General features: G+C 43.6%; 1 protein-coding gene across 6 annotated transcripts in view; it reads right to left on the bottom strand.

The window, feature by feature from the left end:
• The window catches only part of Ddhd1 (DDHD domain containing 1), an 80,521-nt gene that overhangs the window by 18,709 nt on the left and 43,959 nt on the right, over nucleotides 1–17,853 (bottom strand). For 4 of the 6 annotated variants that reach the window (XM_040735751.1, XM_040735753.1, XM_040735754.1 and 1 more), the window contains 5 exons: nucleotides 15,491–15,619; nucleotides 12,072–12,219; nucleotides 9,322–9,428; nucleotides 5,447–5,553; nucleotides 656–918 (listed from right to left, as the gene is read on the bottom strand). In XM_040735751.1, coding sequence (XP_040591685.1) covers nucleotides 656–918; nucleotides 5,447–5,553; nucleotides 9,322–9,428; nucleotides 12,072–12,219; nucleotides 15,491–15,619 — 754 coding nt within the window. Of the gene's footprint in view, nucleotides 1–655; nucleotides 919–5,446; nucleotides 5,554–9,321; nucleotides 9,429–12,071; nucleotides 12,220–15,490; nucleotides 15,620–16,971; nucleotides 17,074–17,853 lie in introns of all 6 variants that reach the window. The other 2 variants (XM_040735750.1, XM_040735752.1) reach the window with 1 other exon arrangement.

Consider the following 17,853-nt stretch of genomic DNA (forward strand, 5'->3'; position numbering starts at 1 on the left):
AAACTATCACAATTAGTGTTTTTCATTGTAAACTTGAATCAGTAAGAGGATGAAGATGGAGAATGCAAGTATAAATTAAGATGATAATAACGTTGCAAAGAGTTAAAGAATACTAAGACTATTATCATTAAATCTGTTTATAATTATATACTATATAATTATTAAGGATAATGTAAAACAATTTGCCAAGAATAATGAAGTTTTAATACTAGTTTCATAGTAATAAAATAATAATAACAACAACAATAATGGTACAGAGCGATCTCTATAACCAGCAAAACAAATGATTACACACTGCAAACGCTGGGGACAAACTCTGAGCAAAGATGGAAGGACCAAATCAAACTATTCTACAGAAAAGTGCATGCCATAAAAGTATGAACATTAATAACCTAGAGCTTGTTATCTATAATCTTTACCCTGAACAAAGCATAAAGCTTTTTCTTTCTTTCTTACTTAAGATTACATTTTAACTACATGTGTGCGAACACCGAGAAGGGCACTCGATTTCTCGGAGCTGGGGCTACAGGGAGTTGTGAGCAGCCCAACGTGGGTGAGGGAACTAACTCTGGTCCTCTGGAAAGAGCAGCCACCTCTCCGGACCCAGGGCTTTCTCTGAGGACATCTTGCAAAGACATCCCCACCCTTTCCTCACCGTCGTTTGGTTATGTAGAGCTCATCGAGGAGATGCCGCTCTTCATAGCTCATCCAGCGCTCATCAGGCAGCTCTTCCTCCTTCTGTAGCAGCTGCTCATAGAGCCGAACCGGGTTCCAGCCCGTCATGATGTCATAAGTGATCACACACCCCAGGGAGTGGGACACTATTGAGACTTTACCCCCTTTTTCTTCAAAGTCTGGGTTCCGAGAACAGAAAAGGGAATATAATCGGTTCAGCTCTTGCTGAAGGCCTTTAACTAGCTGTTTGAAATAAGAAAAATATACTCATATTAGATTTTTTTCACCGAGGGCTATAAACTTTATTTCTAAATGTAAGTGTGTTAAGAAAAACAAACACAACTGATGACGTATAAACAGGTTATTATGTTTATTCAGGTGCTTTAAGAAGATACAGGGATGGAGGTACGTGTATATGCTACAAACCCGACCATCACCACAGAGTACAGCATAGGCAGATACTACCCATGAGGATCCTTTTGGGGGCTTTCAGTAAATCACACTAGCCAGCTGCCCCACAGACAGGAAAAAAAAAAGATTTCCTTTTAGATTCAAATGAGGTCTTCAAAGACCCCTGAAAGTTCCTACTTCATTGCAACTTTCTATACGTCAATTCTAAATTTTCGCAGTGTATGGGTTTTAGCCATGGTGATATTTTTTAAAAGTACATAAATTTATAAGATATATTAAATATATAGTAAGTACATCATTACGAGAATATAGTAAGAGGCCACTGTATGGAAAAATCACCAGGAGACCTTATAGCTCAAACCTCATTACGTTGGTGACAGAGAAAAAGATGACTTCTGTGACTGAGACCAACTAATAAAGCCACTGACTGAAGCAGCTCAGCACTTGTCTTTGCTAAGCTGCTGAAATAGTCCTGCCCCAACCCCACAAGGCTACTTACCTCGCAAGCCCACCCTGGACCCTGATCTGAAATTGAGTGCAGACCTCTCTCCTTAGTGTTTCTTCTATTTGATTATAAATGTTCAGTCTTTATTCGCTTTTTGTCTCATTAGCTCTTAACAAGCCAGCTGTTGCTCTGACAGATTTTTCTAGAGCTTCTATTTTAAAATCATGTTAATCATGTTGTATCAAGAGGCAACCAAACTCCATCGGCTGCTACTGCGCATTCCTCACTGGATGGTGAAACCTGGCATTCCCTCTCGTACCGTACGACTGGTAGGCTCAGTGAGGACATACCCACAGCCCTGGCACCCTCTGCTGACATCCTAGAGTTCATAAACCCTGAGGCTAGTGCGAGCCACTGGAGCTATGTGACGTCTGGTGGGATCTATTCTGGCGGTGGGACACAGAGAGGAAGAGTCCACGCTTTAGTGGCAACTCTTCTCCAAGTCTCACACGTATCAGGGTCACTTGGACAGACTGCCAAACGCAGGTTGATGGCTCTGGCTTGGGGTCTTGTGTCAGAGGCTCTGCAGAGTCTGGGAATTTGCATTTGTAATGAGTTCCTGGAAAATGTCGGTGCTGCTGGCCTGAGAACTCTACTTTAGGAACTAGTGGTTCAAGGACACATGAATACAAAAGCCTTTTAAAACTTGGGTTGTAGGCAAAACCTTAGGTCTAAGGAGTACAGTCATCACTCTGTGTGAGCTGTAATTCTCTGGAGATCAAACAATACCAACAATCCGTAAGGTTAAAAACCCTCCCCTTCCTTATAATTCATGCAGCAGTCACAGAGAAGAAGCACAGTGTTTTACTTGGGACTGAACCCAGGGTGCTGTGTGTGCTGGGCAGTGAGACATAGACACAGGTGTTTTGCTTGGGGTTGAATCCAGGGTGCTGTGTGTGCTCAGGCAGAGAGACACTGATCCAGCTCTGTACCATTATTTACTTATGAAGGTCTTGACTCTAAGGTTTGTACTAGGTGAACACAGAAGTACTTCAGTACACGGCCAAAAACATCCCATTTTCATCTTTTTAAAAATGCAATCCTTAGAAAATGATTGAGAAGGACTAGCTGGCACATGGCCTTGTCCCTCTAGCCCTGGTGTCTGTGACCATTAACAAACTTAGGGTTTTTCCCTTGAGAAACTCAAACTCAGAGAGTCAACAGATCAAGGGGTGGCCTAACTTAACTGCCGTGGAGAGCGCCTTCTGTAGCACTGCTGGCTGGTTGTGGCTTAGCATGCACCTGATCCCTTGTTTCCATGCTGAAGGGAGTGTCCATTTGTTTAAGGCAGTTCTGCTCCTACAAAGGTCTTCACCACAATAAACAAACATGCTCCTCCTACTGGCTGATGAGTTACTTCCGATGTTAGGAGTAGCATGAGGGATTACAACCTTTTCTGATTACTTTTATGGATGACTTGTCTGCATATTTGTCTGTGCACCACAGGTGCCTGGAGGATGTCAGAGGGGTTAGGATTCCCTGGAACTGAAGTCGCCAGGGTTGTGAACCACCACGTGGGTGCTGGGAACTGAACCAGGGTCCAATGCAGGAGTATAAGTGCTCTTAACTTCTGAGCCACATCTCCGGCCCAATATGAGGGATTTTAATTTACAGACTGTCCTTTTGTCAACGAGCGAGCACCCCTGTGCCCACCTCTCCCCACGCACTCATTTTGTTCTTCATAATGCGTTCAGAAGCACTACCCAGAATTCCCTGATGGTATCACCTAGGAGAACCGTTAATTTAAAATGTAAACACAGGCTCCATTTCAGACCAAGTAAATCACAGCCTCTAGGGATGGACCTAGAAAACTGTTTTCCCTCTTAACTTAAATATTTTGTTTCCTCAGCTTTTTATTAGAAAACATAAAATGTTACAAAGCAAAATTCGTACAAAAAAGATCCACTGTCTGGGCTGGCGCTGGCCCAGGGTTATGAAAGCACACTGCTTTTACAGAGACCCGAGCGCAGTTCCCAACACCCATGGTGGGCGGCTCACAGCCACCTGTTAATTGAGCTCCGAGGGAGCCGACGCGCTTCTCTGGGCTCCACAGGTACGTGCGCTCACGTGCACGCTCACCTCTTCACAACACGTAATTAAAAACACCAACATTTACATCCTCCTTTTGTTAGCATTTACCACACCTGTGTTATTTATTCTCTCTGCCTCTGTAAATGTACAAACGCACACCTTCCCAAAATTTCTGGTAATCACTTATACTACTATACATATTGTCCTCTTTTATCCCTTAATACTTAATGGTATACTCCCTAATACAAGGGATATTTCTAGCACAATTACTCATGCCACACAGTGCAGGGAGCCATGAGTTGTGGCCGCCATTCCAAGATGGCACTGGGCCCCTGCAGGGCTGGAGTAAACAACTCCATATAGGGTCATAACCAGAGTCACCAGCTCGAGCATGCTCAGTGTCTTCAGCTTGCTGGGCCAATCAGGGAGCCTGAGGTGGCTGCCAGGGGTGCTCGACCAATAGGACAGCTGCACGCTGCCTCAGCTCCTATATAAGCAGCTGCAGTCTTTGTTCTGGGTCCCTCGCTTCCTGCTCTCCCTTCAACCAAGAGGCTCCAATAAAGCGTGATTTGGGAAGAATCCTTGTCTGGTGGTAGTCTTTCCTGCTGGTCAGGGAGTGCTCCACAACACAGCACATTGGGATATAGTTTATCTAATCTACCACCACAACCCGACTCTGTCATCCATTCCTGCAGCTCCCTCGTCCACTACAGGACAGCAGAGAATGGGACGTAGTATTGATAAGATCTCTTCACGTCCTGTAACTGGGAATGGTTCCTGGGATTACTGTCTTTTAAAGAATATATAGCACCAGCCCCATTCCATGTTTGTGTTTCTCAGGTAGTCCTCAATACTATGATACTGCACAGGGGATGCTGCATCCTCCACTGGGTATCATATCCAAAGCCTCACAATGTCCACCTGTCCCTCGGGAAACCCAGGATAGATGCTGCCTGATTTCTCCTGGGTGGAATTACCGCTTCTCTTTTAGGGACCAGTGAGCAGTCTGTGGGGATGCAGACAATTAGCCTGCTCCTAAACAAAACACTGCCCTCTGTTTCATATTCACTGATGATTCCTGTTCAGTCTCTTTATACCCAATATTGCCACGATGGCTGTAAGTGACTTTCTAGCCCCGTCAGCTTTATCCCTCTACTAAAAGCAAGGGGCCTCTCTGCTTCCCACTTCATTTTTCCAATTATAATCAATACAAAAGAAAGACCTAAGAAATGGCTTACGATCCTCTATTGCACTGTCATTATTACATCCCACACTAAAGTACCAACAATTCCTTTAGTAACCCTGACCCACTTTGGCGCCCAAACAGCTCAGGTTCAGTGACCTGGAATGGAGCTCTAGCTCCTGTCCTTGTGAGATGCCACTATCCTTGAGTTTCTGGCACCGATTGCTTTGGCCTCCGAGTCAGCTACATCCACAGGAGCTGTAACTTTTCTTTACGGGGAATAGGGAACTACAACCATCTGAGTGTTAGTGTGCTCAGTGTGATACAGGGATCCTTGTTTCTTGGCTATTTAAGTATACACGGCTGGGAAATGTATGCATGTATGTAAACACAGTATGCAAACGCATGCGAATGCATGCAGGAACGCACACATTTTATATATGTGTGTATAATACCTGTAAGCACATTTTATAAATCATGAGTGCAGAATGATCCTCCATTTCCAGTTTCTACCTCCCTAAGTTTTATATCTATTAGTTATATCTATTTATATTACTTGTCTGAAGCTGATGGAGTTCACTACTGAAGAGCTGCTGTTGCTATACGGCACACCCAACAGGACAAACAGCCATGGTACCTACCTCATCCCTATAAAGTGGGCTGGTATAGTACATTATGTCCATCGCACTACTGTTCAGCATGTCCCTCAGGCCGCGCACTTTGTCAGGAGTGATGGAGTCAACAGTGTCTACAAGGAAAAAACCAACCAAATCAAACTACAGAAGGTTCCAGAGAAAAACTACATCTCCAAAGTTACTTAACATTTAAATATTAAACATTAGTGGGGATATTTCCTTCTTGTAAAATATCCAAAACAGCTGGAGAGATGGCTCAGTGGTTAAGAGCACTGACTGATCTTCCAGAGATTCTGAGTTCAATTCCCAGCACCCACATGGCAGCTAACTGTCTGTAACTAGAAGTCTGATACCCTCACACAAATATAATATGCCTGAAAAACACCAATGCAAACAAAATAAAAGTAAATTATATAAAATAACCAAAACAACACAAAGCAAAAAACAAAAGGTAGGCTGGTTTAACCCACAGAAACAGTTGACCTGAACAAGGGGGGAGCTCTTGGGGCCCTGATTGATGGCTGTGTGGAAAGCATGGGACTGACCCAGACCCCCTGAATGTGGGTGTCAGTGAAGAGGCCTAGGTAATCTATGGGGCTTTGGGTAGTATTTATCCCTGGCCTACAAATGGGCTTTGAGTGCCCATGCCACAATGAGGGATGCTCTCTCAGCTGGGACTCTTGGGGGGAGGGCCTAGGCCCTGCCCTGGATGAAATGACAGTTACTGGAGATCCACCACGGAGGGCATCACCCTCCCTGGGGATCGGGGTGGAGATTGGGTGGGGGGCTGGGAGGCTGGTGGGGAGGGATGGGGAGGAGGGGAGGGAGAGGGAACTGGGATTGACATGTGAAACAAGCTTGTTTCTAACTTAAATAAAAAAAAGGAAGAGGGGAAAAAACAAAACAAAACAAAAGGTAAAAGACAACAAGAAAGAAAGGACATTAAAGGACGAGGCCATTACTGATCTTTTGGCTCTATCTACCTTGGGCCCGACTATGCCTATCTGGCACACCTGGGCCCTGCTAACAACAAACCAGCAATACAAAAGACTTTTCCTACGCTTCACATTTATCTACCTCTTATGAACCAATGACCCTATGGGCATGTATTGTCAAATCACCAGTGAACGCAAAACAATTAGTTATGGGCTTCCGGGAACAGGACAAAGTTGGTGTAACTGTATGAACAAAAGTCTTACTAATAGTTATTGGAGATGCAGAGAAGCATCTGCATTGCTTACATCAGGGTGGAGATGAACACGTTTTGTGAGAGCACAGGAGGACAGAAGCCTTATGACCTCGCTCAAGGACAAGTCATTGCCTTGGCTGACTATTTAATTTGCGTTTATTCTGTAACTTAGTACAATGTGTAAAGCCCGGAAGGCACCATGACAAGGACTAGGCTTCGCTCTACTGTGAATGTGTGTGTTTTCATGTTAAGCCTTTGGTCTAGCTGGTGTATGAAGCAGACATCATTTTTAACCATTTCCCCCTTAGGATAGCCAGTCTCCAAGCACATTCAAGGTGTGGCCCTCTCACCACTGGGCTGGGACAGACACTGCTTTGCTGTGGATCAGGTTCCACATCAGACAGACGGGTGAGGCCCGCACTGTGCTCTACCCGCTTTTTAAAGTGTTTCTACTACAGAAGTTAGATGGCTCCGGCAACTACGGAGGGCGCAGCTCCTCGGCTCCATTCTTGCCTGTTCTGGGCCCTCAGTTCTACAGCCAGTTTACAGTCAGCTCACCAAGTTCTGTGAAAACCTACGGATCAATTTGGGAGTTAGCATCTCTAGAACATTCAACCATTTATCCTGAGAGAATCTTCTTTGTATTTATGTTTTCTTGTATTTTAATAGTTCTTGTACTTTAAAATCTAAACATCCATGTTTACGTTATTTAAAGTTACATGTTTTTTTGAAAATAAAGTTGTTTTTTAAAGCCATTTCTTGGGGTCTTGCATTTTTTGATGTTATCTGTTTGTTTCTGGCCTATAAAAAAAATCCTTTCTGCACATAAATCCTCTATGTCATGACCTTGATGAGCTGACCAGTTCTAATAGTTTTTCCGTCTAGTTTTGTGTTTTCTAAGCAGAAAGCGTGGGGCCTGGAACTGTGCTTTGTGTTTCTTTTTCCCATCATTCCCTTTCATGTCTTATTGTGCTGCTAAGACAGTAGGTCCATGGCCATCTGCAGTTTCTTTTTACCTTTTCACTGCCAATGAGTACACTGATTCTTGCTATGGCATGCTTTTATTTTGAAATTTATAGAGTACAGCTGATTGTGAGTGTTAATACTTGCACAGTTTTGTGTCACAACAGCTGTGATCAGGACACAGAACTGTCCTCTCTGATTTCAACATTTTGCCTCTCCTTCCTTAAGTTTTAGCAGCCACTGGCTTGCTCTTTGTAACTGTAGTTTTACTCTTTCCATTTATATGAATGGGAAGCATAAAGTACAGCGTCTTTCTGGATGGCTTCTTTCAGTTATCTTAATATCTTCAAAACTATCATCAGTAGGTGATGCCCAGAATCCCAGGGCTCAGGAGACTAATGCAGGAAGACTGAGTTCAAGGCCATCTGGGCTACAAAGGGAGACTGTTTCAAGAACAACAGGCTCAGGGGTTCAGTAAATGCTAATCCGTCCTGCTGTCTACATTCCTGAAGTTTACCTGGGTGAGTCAGAAAAGCCCACGGTGTTGGTATACAGGACTTGACATATATACCGCTATTCCTTGGTCACTGGCATTTAGCTATTTCTTGGTGCATTTGGAAGAGAATGGCCCCAAAGGGAGCGGCACTGTTAGGAGGTGTGGGCTTGTTGGAGTGGGTGTGGTCCTTGGGGTGGGCTTTGAGGTCTCGTACATGCTTAAGATGCCACCCAGTGTTGGAGGCCGCCTCCTATTGCCTGCAAGCCAAGGTGCAGGACACTGCCACTTCTCCTGCACCATGTCTCATGTCTGCCTGCACACTACCGTGACAGTGCTGGACTAAACCTTTGAGAATGTCAGCCACCCCAAACACATGCTTTCCTTTCTAAGAGTTGCCGTGGTCGTGGTGTCTCTTCAGCAACAGAAACCTGGCTAAGACACTTCTTAAAAGCTCACTACACTTTTGGATGTTCTAGCTGACATTCCTAGCTATGAGACAGTTACACAGACCTGGAAAACTCCATGGCTGCACCTGGGGCAGATACCACTGTGATGAAGATGGGTGTTATGTCACACGGACCTAGACACGCTTCCTCTACCTCCCAACCACAAGGGACACACACACACGCACACACGCATGCACGCACGCACGCAAGCACACACCTGCTCTCTGTGAAGTCCTAGACACGCTTCCTCTACCTCCAAACCACAAGGGACACGGACACACACACACACACACTCACACACACACACACACACACACACACACCTGCTATCTGTGAAGTTCATATGGCAGTCTAAAGACCCAAGTCAATTTTGTTAATTTTAAAATCAGTTTTTTTCCTCAACTATGTTTGTTCTTGAATAATCTGGAAAAAGTGAATATACTCTAAGATAACTAAAAGGACTCCCTCCCTCCCTCCCTCTCTCTCTCCTCTCTCTCTCTCTCTCTCTCTCTCTCTCTCTCTCTCTCTCTCTCTCGTGGGTGTGTGTGTGTGTGTGTGTGTGTGTGTGTCCAGCTGGTCTGGAACTTGCTATATCAACTAGGCTATGTCTGAACTCACAGAGATTCACTGGCCTTTATCACCCCACCCCTAAGTGCTGGGATTAAAGGCGTAAGCACCACAGACGACCAAGATTGTGTTCTTAATAAAAACATTTCTAAAACTGCATATATCCTTTAGTAAAGGTTTGCCACTGGCTAAAATCATTCAGTTTCAAAATGGACTATACCTCCATCAAGAGTGAGCTTTGATCGCCATTCAACAGGCAGAAACTCGACGTGTGTTGCATGGCTGGAAAAATGCCTTTCTTCCATTTTCCTTGCAGCCTCTCTCATCCTAAAAAATAAACGTAACAAAAACTTTTGAGAATAACTCCGCACACGTCCGTACACGGCACACGTCTCTCACTGCATTGCCTCCGTCTCCTGGCACCTGTGCCCACCGCACCCACTGACTGCGACACTTCGCTGGTGACACTAGCACGGCTCTGCCTCAGCTGCTTTCCTGTTTGTCTCAGACGCTCCCACTTCCGGAACATTCTAGACGACACGGTTCTTCAGGGATGTAAGGGTATAATGAACGCATCCGGGCTTTCCCTCATCTCCACACACCGTGTGTCCAGTCGAGAATCAGCTTGTTTCATCTCCTTTACAAATTTTATTTCTTTTGTTTGCTATTTTACTTATTTATTTAGGTTTTTCAAGACAGGGTCTCTGTGTACCTTTGGAGTTTTTTTTTTTTTTTTTTTTTTTGGTTTTTTACGAGACAGGGTTTCTCTGTGTAGCTTTGGAGTAGTTTTAATTACTGTTATAGCTCATCGTTTCCTCCCCCCCCCATATCCCTGTACTCCACCCCTCCTGCTCCCTTCTCAATTCATGGCCTTTTTACTAATCATTATTCTTACACACACACACACACACACACACAAGTGAAAAAAATGTATAAATACAGCCTGCCGAGTCTGTCCAGCCCTGCTTTCGCGCATGTAATTTCGGGGATGACCACATGGGACTGGGTAACCAATTGGGGGCTCATCCCGGGTTACTAACTTTTTCTCTGAAGTAGTTAACTGCCTGTAGCTGTTCATCTAGTGATGGGACCCCGTGAGTTTTCCTCATCCATGCCGGCATGTCTAGTGGTGGTGCCACCGATCAGGTCTTGTTTAGGCAGTTGCACTGTTCAGTTTTCAGCGTCTAGCTTCCCTGTCATATCTAGAAGACGCCATCTTGCAGAAGACTTCCTGGTCCTCTGGCTCTTGCAATCCTTCTACCCCTCCTTTTAGTTCTTCTTTATATGCAAATTTCAAGTTTTCACTTTGAAAACTGAGGTATCAATGAACCTACAGCTTTCCTTTTGCCAGTTATGTGAATTTTACCACAGAGAGGCTTTTGACCAGCACAACATAATGAAGATACTCAAGAGGTTCACTGTGAAACATTCTCTCATGCTGTCCCTTCAACAGGCACACCTTCCTTTCACAGTTTAAATAAAGCAAATCCCAGATACCACACCATCTTATTTCTTCACACAAACCCTGAACCCAGGGCTTCAAATATTTGAGGCAATTGCTCTACCACTGAGCTACACCCCCAGCCTTCTTACCTTCAAATAGAATATCCCAAGTATTGCAATCAATTCTTTTTTAATTTTAGCATCTCTCCAACTGATTATAAAAACGATTTCACAGTAACATTAAACCATTTCATATTTATGTTCCAAATACTACAGTCCATTCACTGAAGATGGAAGCTAGGTCTCCGGTGTCATTAATTTACAGCCCCCTTACGCCCCACCTCCCTTTCCTACAGTCTGTTTACTAACTGCATCCATGTAATGCTGGTCATGTGACCTCCTTTCGCACAGCTCCTCTAGGGTGTGGTGACATACGGAGGTTGGGCAGGTGTCAGTGAGTTTGGAAAGACTCCACTGGCTTCTGCCCTTTTTGTTAAGTTTTGCCTTATTTTTTACCTGAAGAAATTAAACTTCTGTTTTACTAATGATCTCATGGAGGATATGCCAGCAAACCAATTCTTATGGTTCCTGATATTTAAGGAGAGGATGCGTCAGGACGTAATTATGAGATATGACTCATTAGAAGACAAAGTCAGAATTGGAGCTATGAGATGCCTATAGGAGAAGTGGAGGGCCTGAGAAGAGCTAAGGAAGCCTGCTGGTCTCCAGCAACACAACTTGAGCCGTGCTGCATTCTTCCTTCATCCCTCCGTAGGCACGGCGGTCTTACAGGGTAGCAGGCTGCTGAGGCTCTAAGTCCTAGAGTCATCACTGACTCCATGGATGGCGAATTCTGCTGGCTGGGCTTTCGATGGTAACTGCCTACTTCTCACCGCATCAGAAGCCCGGGCCTCACCAGTTCTGCTTTCTTGTGGCTGCTGGCAAAGAGCCAAATCTAAGGTGGCCCCTTTACCCCCAACATCCCTTTAACACAACACTTAACTTCTGAAGCACACACCCGCCCCCAACACACATCCCACTAAGCTCCTAAAGAGGTTTCAGAAGCAAGCTGAGTATTTATCAGGTAAGGAGATAAGCAACCTGCCTTGCGTGTAAGTATCCACGGACTTCTGTGGACATTCTAGAGTTGTTTCCTCTGGGAGCCATTCGTGGGTAGATTGGATTGGGTTGAAAATTGTCTGTTTAAACAATTCTTAATCTTCTCAGAGATGGACAACTTTGAAGATCCTCAATTTCTGAAGCTCAGAGAGCAAGGAACAAACCTAAAACTAGCTCTTTTCCTGTTGTCAACCCTAAATTAGTTAAATATGTTAATTAAGGCTATTTTTAAAAATCACTCCTTCTCCTGCAATGGAGGAAAAAGTCACATATCATAAAGATCACTCTTTTGGTTTCCTCCAGAAACGTCACTGATATTAGAAGAGATTGCACTGGGAAGACAGGGAGTTGAACCTGTGGCTCTGCTTATGCCTCAGGCAGAAGCTGGACTGTCTGCAAAGAACTCACATGGCTGTGTTCTTTATAATTCTTCCTTGGTCCATCTTCTGTCCAATGCCATGCACAACAAACACAATGTGAGAAGTCTGCGATGGCTTGTCTTCCAGCGTGGCTTCTTCTACATAGCCTCTATGAAGCCTGGTCCCACTACTGGAGGCTGAGGGAAAATTATGGCCCCAAGATTAGCACTCAGGAAACTGTATTTGCAAAATACGTGTAAAGAAAGGCAAAGCAGCAATGATAAGACTGTAAGAAGATATTCCACTGGGTATAGAAAGGGAAAATAAAGTTTGTACTCTTACATTGATTGATGGACATAAAATGACATGAATACAATATAAAAGCCAAAAACCATTAGGAAAACAAAAGGATAAACAGAATATAGAACAATAAATAAAAACTTCTATATTAAAAAGTACACCAGATGTGGTGGCACATGCCTTTAATCCTAGCACTCGGGAGGTAGAGGCAGTTTGATCTCTGGGAGTACAAGACCACTCTGGACTATACAGTGAGTTCCAGAATACACAGAGAGACCCTGTCTCAAAAAAAAAAAAGTCACAGAGAGCTTACTAGTCAAAAAGTACACACATTCAATTAATGTTGTGAGCTGAAGATATAAAAAGATACCCTATAAAGTGAACACAACTATAAACATATCAAGTATTCAGGTATATTTATAGCAAATAAATTAAAAGAATGACATAATAATATTTGACTAGGTTTAAAAAATGAATTTTCAATCTTATTGAGAATGCTATATCTTCCCTAAACACTGTTTTAAAAAAGTTGACTTTGTGTGTGTATGACAGACAGGAGGAGGGGAGAGAGAGAGGGGGGAGGGGAGAGAGAGGGAGAGAGAGGGAGAGGGAGAGAGAGAGAGAGAGAGAGAGAGAGAGAGAGAGAGAGAGAGAGAGAGAGAGAGAGAGAGAGAGAGGGAGAGAGAGAGAGAGAGAGAGAGAGAGAATGTGTGGACACTTGTGCAAGGTCAGGGGATAGTCCTGGATGTGCAGTGCTCACTTTGCACAAAGCAGCCTCCTGTTCTCTGCTGCATGATGACAGCACAGCTGGCTTTCACTTCTCAGGGTTCAGCTTGGGCCCTGTGTCCCCTGCAGCAGCGTTAGGACTGCAGGTGCACACAGTGTGTCTAGGACTGCAGGTGCACACTGTGTGTCTAGGACTGCAGGTGCACACTGTGTGTCTAGGACTGCAGGTGCACACAGTGTGTCTAGGACTGCAGGTGCACACTGTGTGTCTAGGACTGCAGGTGCACACTGTGTGTCTAGGACTGCAGGTGCACACAGTGTGTCTAGGACTGCAGGTGCACACTGTGTGTCTAGGACTGCAGGTGCACACTGTGTGTCTAGGACTGCAGGTGCACACTGTGTGTCTAGGACTGCAGGTGCACACTGTGTGTCTAGGACTGCAGGTGCACACTGTGTGTCTAGGACTGCAGGTGCACACTGTGTGTCTAGGACTGCAGGTGCACACTGTGTGTCTAGGACTATAAATGCACACAGTGTGTCTAGGACTGCAGGTGCACACTGTGTGTCTAGGACTATAAATGCACACAGTGTGTCTAGGACTGCAGGTGCACACAGTGTGTCTAGGACTGCAGGTGCACACTGTGTGTCTAAGACTGCAGGTGCACACAGTGTGTCTAGGACTGCAGATGCACACTGTGTGTCTAGGACTGCAGGTGCACACTGTGTGTCTAGGACTATTAATGCACACAGTGTGTCTAGGACTGCAGGTGCACACAGTGTGTCTAGGACTGCAGGTGCACACTGTGTGTCTAGGACTGCAGGTGCACACAGTGTGTCTAGGACTGCAGGTGCACACTGTGTGTCTAAGACTGCAGGTGCACACAGTGTGTCTAGGACTGCAGATGCACACAGTGTGTCTAGGACTGCAGGTGCACACAGTGTGTCTAGGACTGCAGGTGCACACTGTGTGTCTAGGACTATAAATGCACACAGTGTGTCTAGGACTGCAGGTGCACACTGTGTGTCTAGGACTATAAATGCACACAGTGTGTCTAGGACTGCAGGTGCACACAGTGTGTCTAGGACTATAAATGCACACTGTGTGTCTAGGACTGCAGGTGCACACTGTGTGTCTAGGACTGCAGGTGCACACTGTGTGTCTAGGACTATAAATGCACACTGTGTGTCTAGGACTATAAATGCACACTGTGTGTCTAGGACTGCAGGTGCACACTGTGTGTCTAGGACTGCAGGTGCACACTGTGTGTCTAGGACTGCAGGTGCACACTGTGTGTCTAGGACTATAAATGCACACAGTGTGTCTAGGACTGCAGGTGCACACAGTGTGTCTAGGACTATAAATGCACACAGTGTGTCTAGGACTGCAGGTGCACACCATGCCTCTATATTTTTATGTGACTTCTGAGAATGTGAACTCAGGTCATCACACTTGAGTGGCAAGTCCTTTTCTCTATGGTGCCATCTACCTAACCCTTCTTTTCTCTTTTGGTAAAACTACTTTAGCAGGGTAGTGGTGGTGAATTCCTTTAATCCCAGCACAAGGAGGCAGAAGTAGGTGGATCTCTGTGAGGTCAAGGCCAGCTTAGTCTAAGGAGAGAGTTCCACCACAGCTAGGGCTGTTACATAGAGAAACCCTGTCTCAAAAACAAAGCAAAACAAAAAACCAACCAACCAACCAGACAAAAAAACAAAACAAAACAAAACAAAAAGTCTCCTCAGCCCCCAAAGGGGAAAAAAAAAGAAGTAAAAAAACAAAACAAACAAAAAAACCCACAAAAAAAATCAAAAACCTACTTTAAACTGCAAGAGGCCAAGAAACAATTCGTTTAGCAAAGCTTTACAATGAGCTGTGCTGTTTTTCTCACAACCACCATTCCCTCCTTCCCTGAAACTGAATCCATGACAATATGGCTTCTGTCCCAACAATCCCAGTCACGAAACCCACTGTCCTGAAGATAACAGGGACATTTTCAGCTTCCTCTTCCTTTATGCTTTGTACCAAGTACCATGTTCAGGTTCACTGTCTCAAGGAGGGCACTTACTGTCCTCGTTCGAACATTCTAACTCATAACTATGAGTTGATGAGTGAAGACATACACCTTACTAAAAGTTTTGCTCAGTGGGTTCTTTTCACTGAGTGTAATTTGTACTTAAAATATATTAAGCCGGGCGGTGGTGGCGCACGCCTTTAATCCCAGCACTTGGGAGGCAGAGGCAGGCGGATCTCTGTGAGTTTGAGACCAGCCTGGTCTACAAGAGCTAGTTCCAGGACAGTCTCCAAAGCCACAGAGAAACCCTGTCTCGAAAAACCAAAAAAAAAAAATATATATATATATATTTATATATATATATAACAGAATATGAATTACCTACTTCTGACTCCCATAATTTTGATGAGTCACAGTGACATGTAGCAATTACCTTTAGAAAATCCCAGTTTTTGGGTGACGGTTCTGGCAATTTTGGATGTTGTTGCATCACTGTAGAGATACACTTCATCCATGCTATGCCAATCCACATGGTTCCGACTCAGTTTGAAACTATGAACAGCTGCGGTACAAAAGAGAGGAATTTCAAGTTCTCCAAGACAGAGTTTCTTTGTGTGAAATACTCGAATACTCATGTTTCTGGATCACTATCACCTAACTCAGACAACACGTACTTTAGTTCAGTAGAGAAAATTTCATTACAAACATTCATGTCACATAAGCAATGCACAGAACTTCATAAATGCTCAACAATGCTATGAGGAACAGCAGAGTGGCTGGCACGGCTATAAAGTATTAACCTCTTGTATGTAGGTGATCTGGTTTTTGATTATCAAGGGGTTGTGTCCTCAGGGGTATGGCTCCTCTTTCTAAGGGGTACACACATATTTAAAAGTTTTCAATAGCTCTGACACAGAAATTTAGGTACTATTTCTTCTGTTGATTTTACTAAAACTATCAAGTTATATGAAAATTTTACTCAACGTGAGACAAAAAGGAGACTGATTGGCTGGGTGCCCCTGTCCTACCTAAAGACAGATTGGGTATGAGCCCAAATTAAGAGTACAGTTCTGTGTGTAAGACTGTACAGTCCTGGTCAAGACTGTAAGACACGCTGACGTAGCGTGTTCCCCCATGAGAAGACAAGGCACACTGTAAGAAAATCTACTTCTTACATCAGAAATAACTTAAAGACTTATGACAACCAATTATATTTTACTTACCTTTCAAGGTAAGTTACTGGTGTGTGTGCGTGTGTGTGTGCGTGTGCGTGTGCATGTGTGCATGTGCGTGTTGTGTGAATGTACCTCTCACAGGCCTAAGATTCAATTAACAGAAAGCAATCACAGACTCAGACTTTTTTTTTTAAAAGGTTTTCACAAAGTAAAAAGATTTAGCGCCAGGCCTTTAATCCCAGCACTTGGGAGGCAGAGGCAGGCGGATCTCTGTGAGTTCAAGGCCGGGCTGGACCGATAGCCTCCAAAACAATACAGAGAAACCCTGTCTCGTAAAAACCAAAAAATAAACCAAAAAACAAAACAAAACAAAAAAAAAGGTTTAGCAACTTTTGTAAGGGCTTAATAACCATTTATAAAACAAATTATTAATATAGTTCTGATCTACCTACGTTTAAAAGACTGAAACTTCATGATCAAATATGTAGAGAAAATATAAATCTAGCCAAACTCCGTTCCTCTGCAAGTCATTTATATGTTGTCTTAAAGTGGACCATCTTAACATTCAAACACCTTAATGGAATACAGTTTTCATATATATGTATAAAAATGTAGAACTAAGCCAAATAGCACAACAGACACATTTTCAGAAGAAACTAGCAAGCACTTCTATGCTTTAAGCACAACTGAACTACAGCTGGGGTAAGCTACACAGAGAACAGAAGTACGGTTACTGTACCTTGGGAACGCTTTCGCTTAAGACCTGTGGCATCTGCACTCTCCTTATATGCTCTCCATTTGAACAGAGAAGGGAGGGAGAAGGGAGGGAGGTGGCTGACAACTAAGAAAGCAAAAACACTGAGCTTCAAAGTAAATTTAGGCGAGTTCTCTGCTTTGCCTTTTCCTTTTAGTCTTAACTTTTAAAAACTACATTTGACAAACATTATTCTAAATGCTTTGTAAAATATAATTTCTAACTAAAAACCAACAAACAAAAATTAGTTTAATGTCTGTCAAATATATATGCTCTACTTTTATTGAAAGGAACAAAGGCAAATAATATCTAAATTTATCAGTGACAGACAATTACACGATCATCATTTAATTCCTTTGCATAGCTACAAGAAATGCATGGCATTTTCGAATGCTAACAGAGATTTACACACTCTATCTTTCTGATATTAAGCTATTTACTTCACCAAATTTGTGATAACATAGAGAAGAGGTGATATACAATTTGAGAATACAACCACATTTTAACAGCTAATTCCGCTGGCCTGAGGCACCACAGCACACACGGCACTGAACGCTGTCCACACTGAGGTAGGATGACTTCGACTGTTTCAGAAGCAAGGCCCCCTCCCACAACCGAGAAAGTGGTAAAAGACTTGAAAGGGAAAAACTTTTTAAGAAAATCATATTGGAGGTTCCACTTTCAACTATCCCTTTTGGAAAGATTAATGATAGCATAACAAAAATAGTCTCATTAGAAAACATGCTGTGATTGACATTAAGCAGACAACACAGAAAAGACAAGCATAGACTTGATATTTGACAAATCAGTAGATAACCTTAAATCCCCATGTTCCTTGTTGAATTTTGCTAGTTATATATTGCCTAT

Source organism: Mesocricetus auratus, unplaced genomic scaffold (genome assembly GCF_017639785.1).
Source record: "Mesocricetus auratus isolate SY011 unplaced genomic scaffold, BCM_Maur_2.0 Super-Scaffold_100048, whole genome shotgun sequence".
NCBI lineage: Eukaryota > Metazoa > Chordata > Mammalia > Rodentia > Cricetidae > Mesocricetus > Mesocricetus auratus.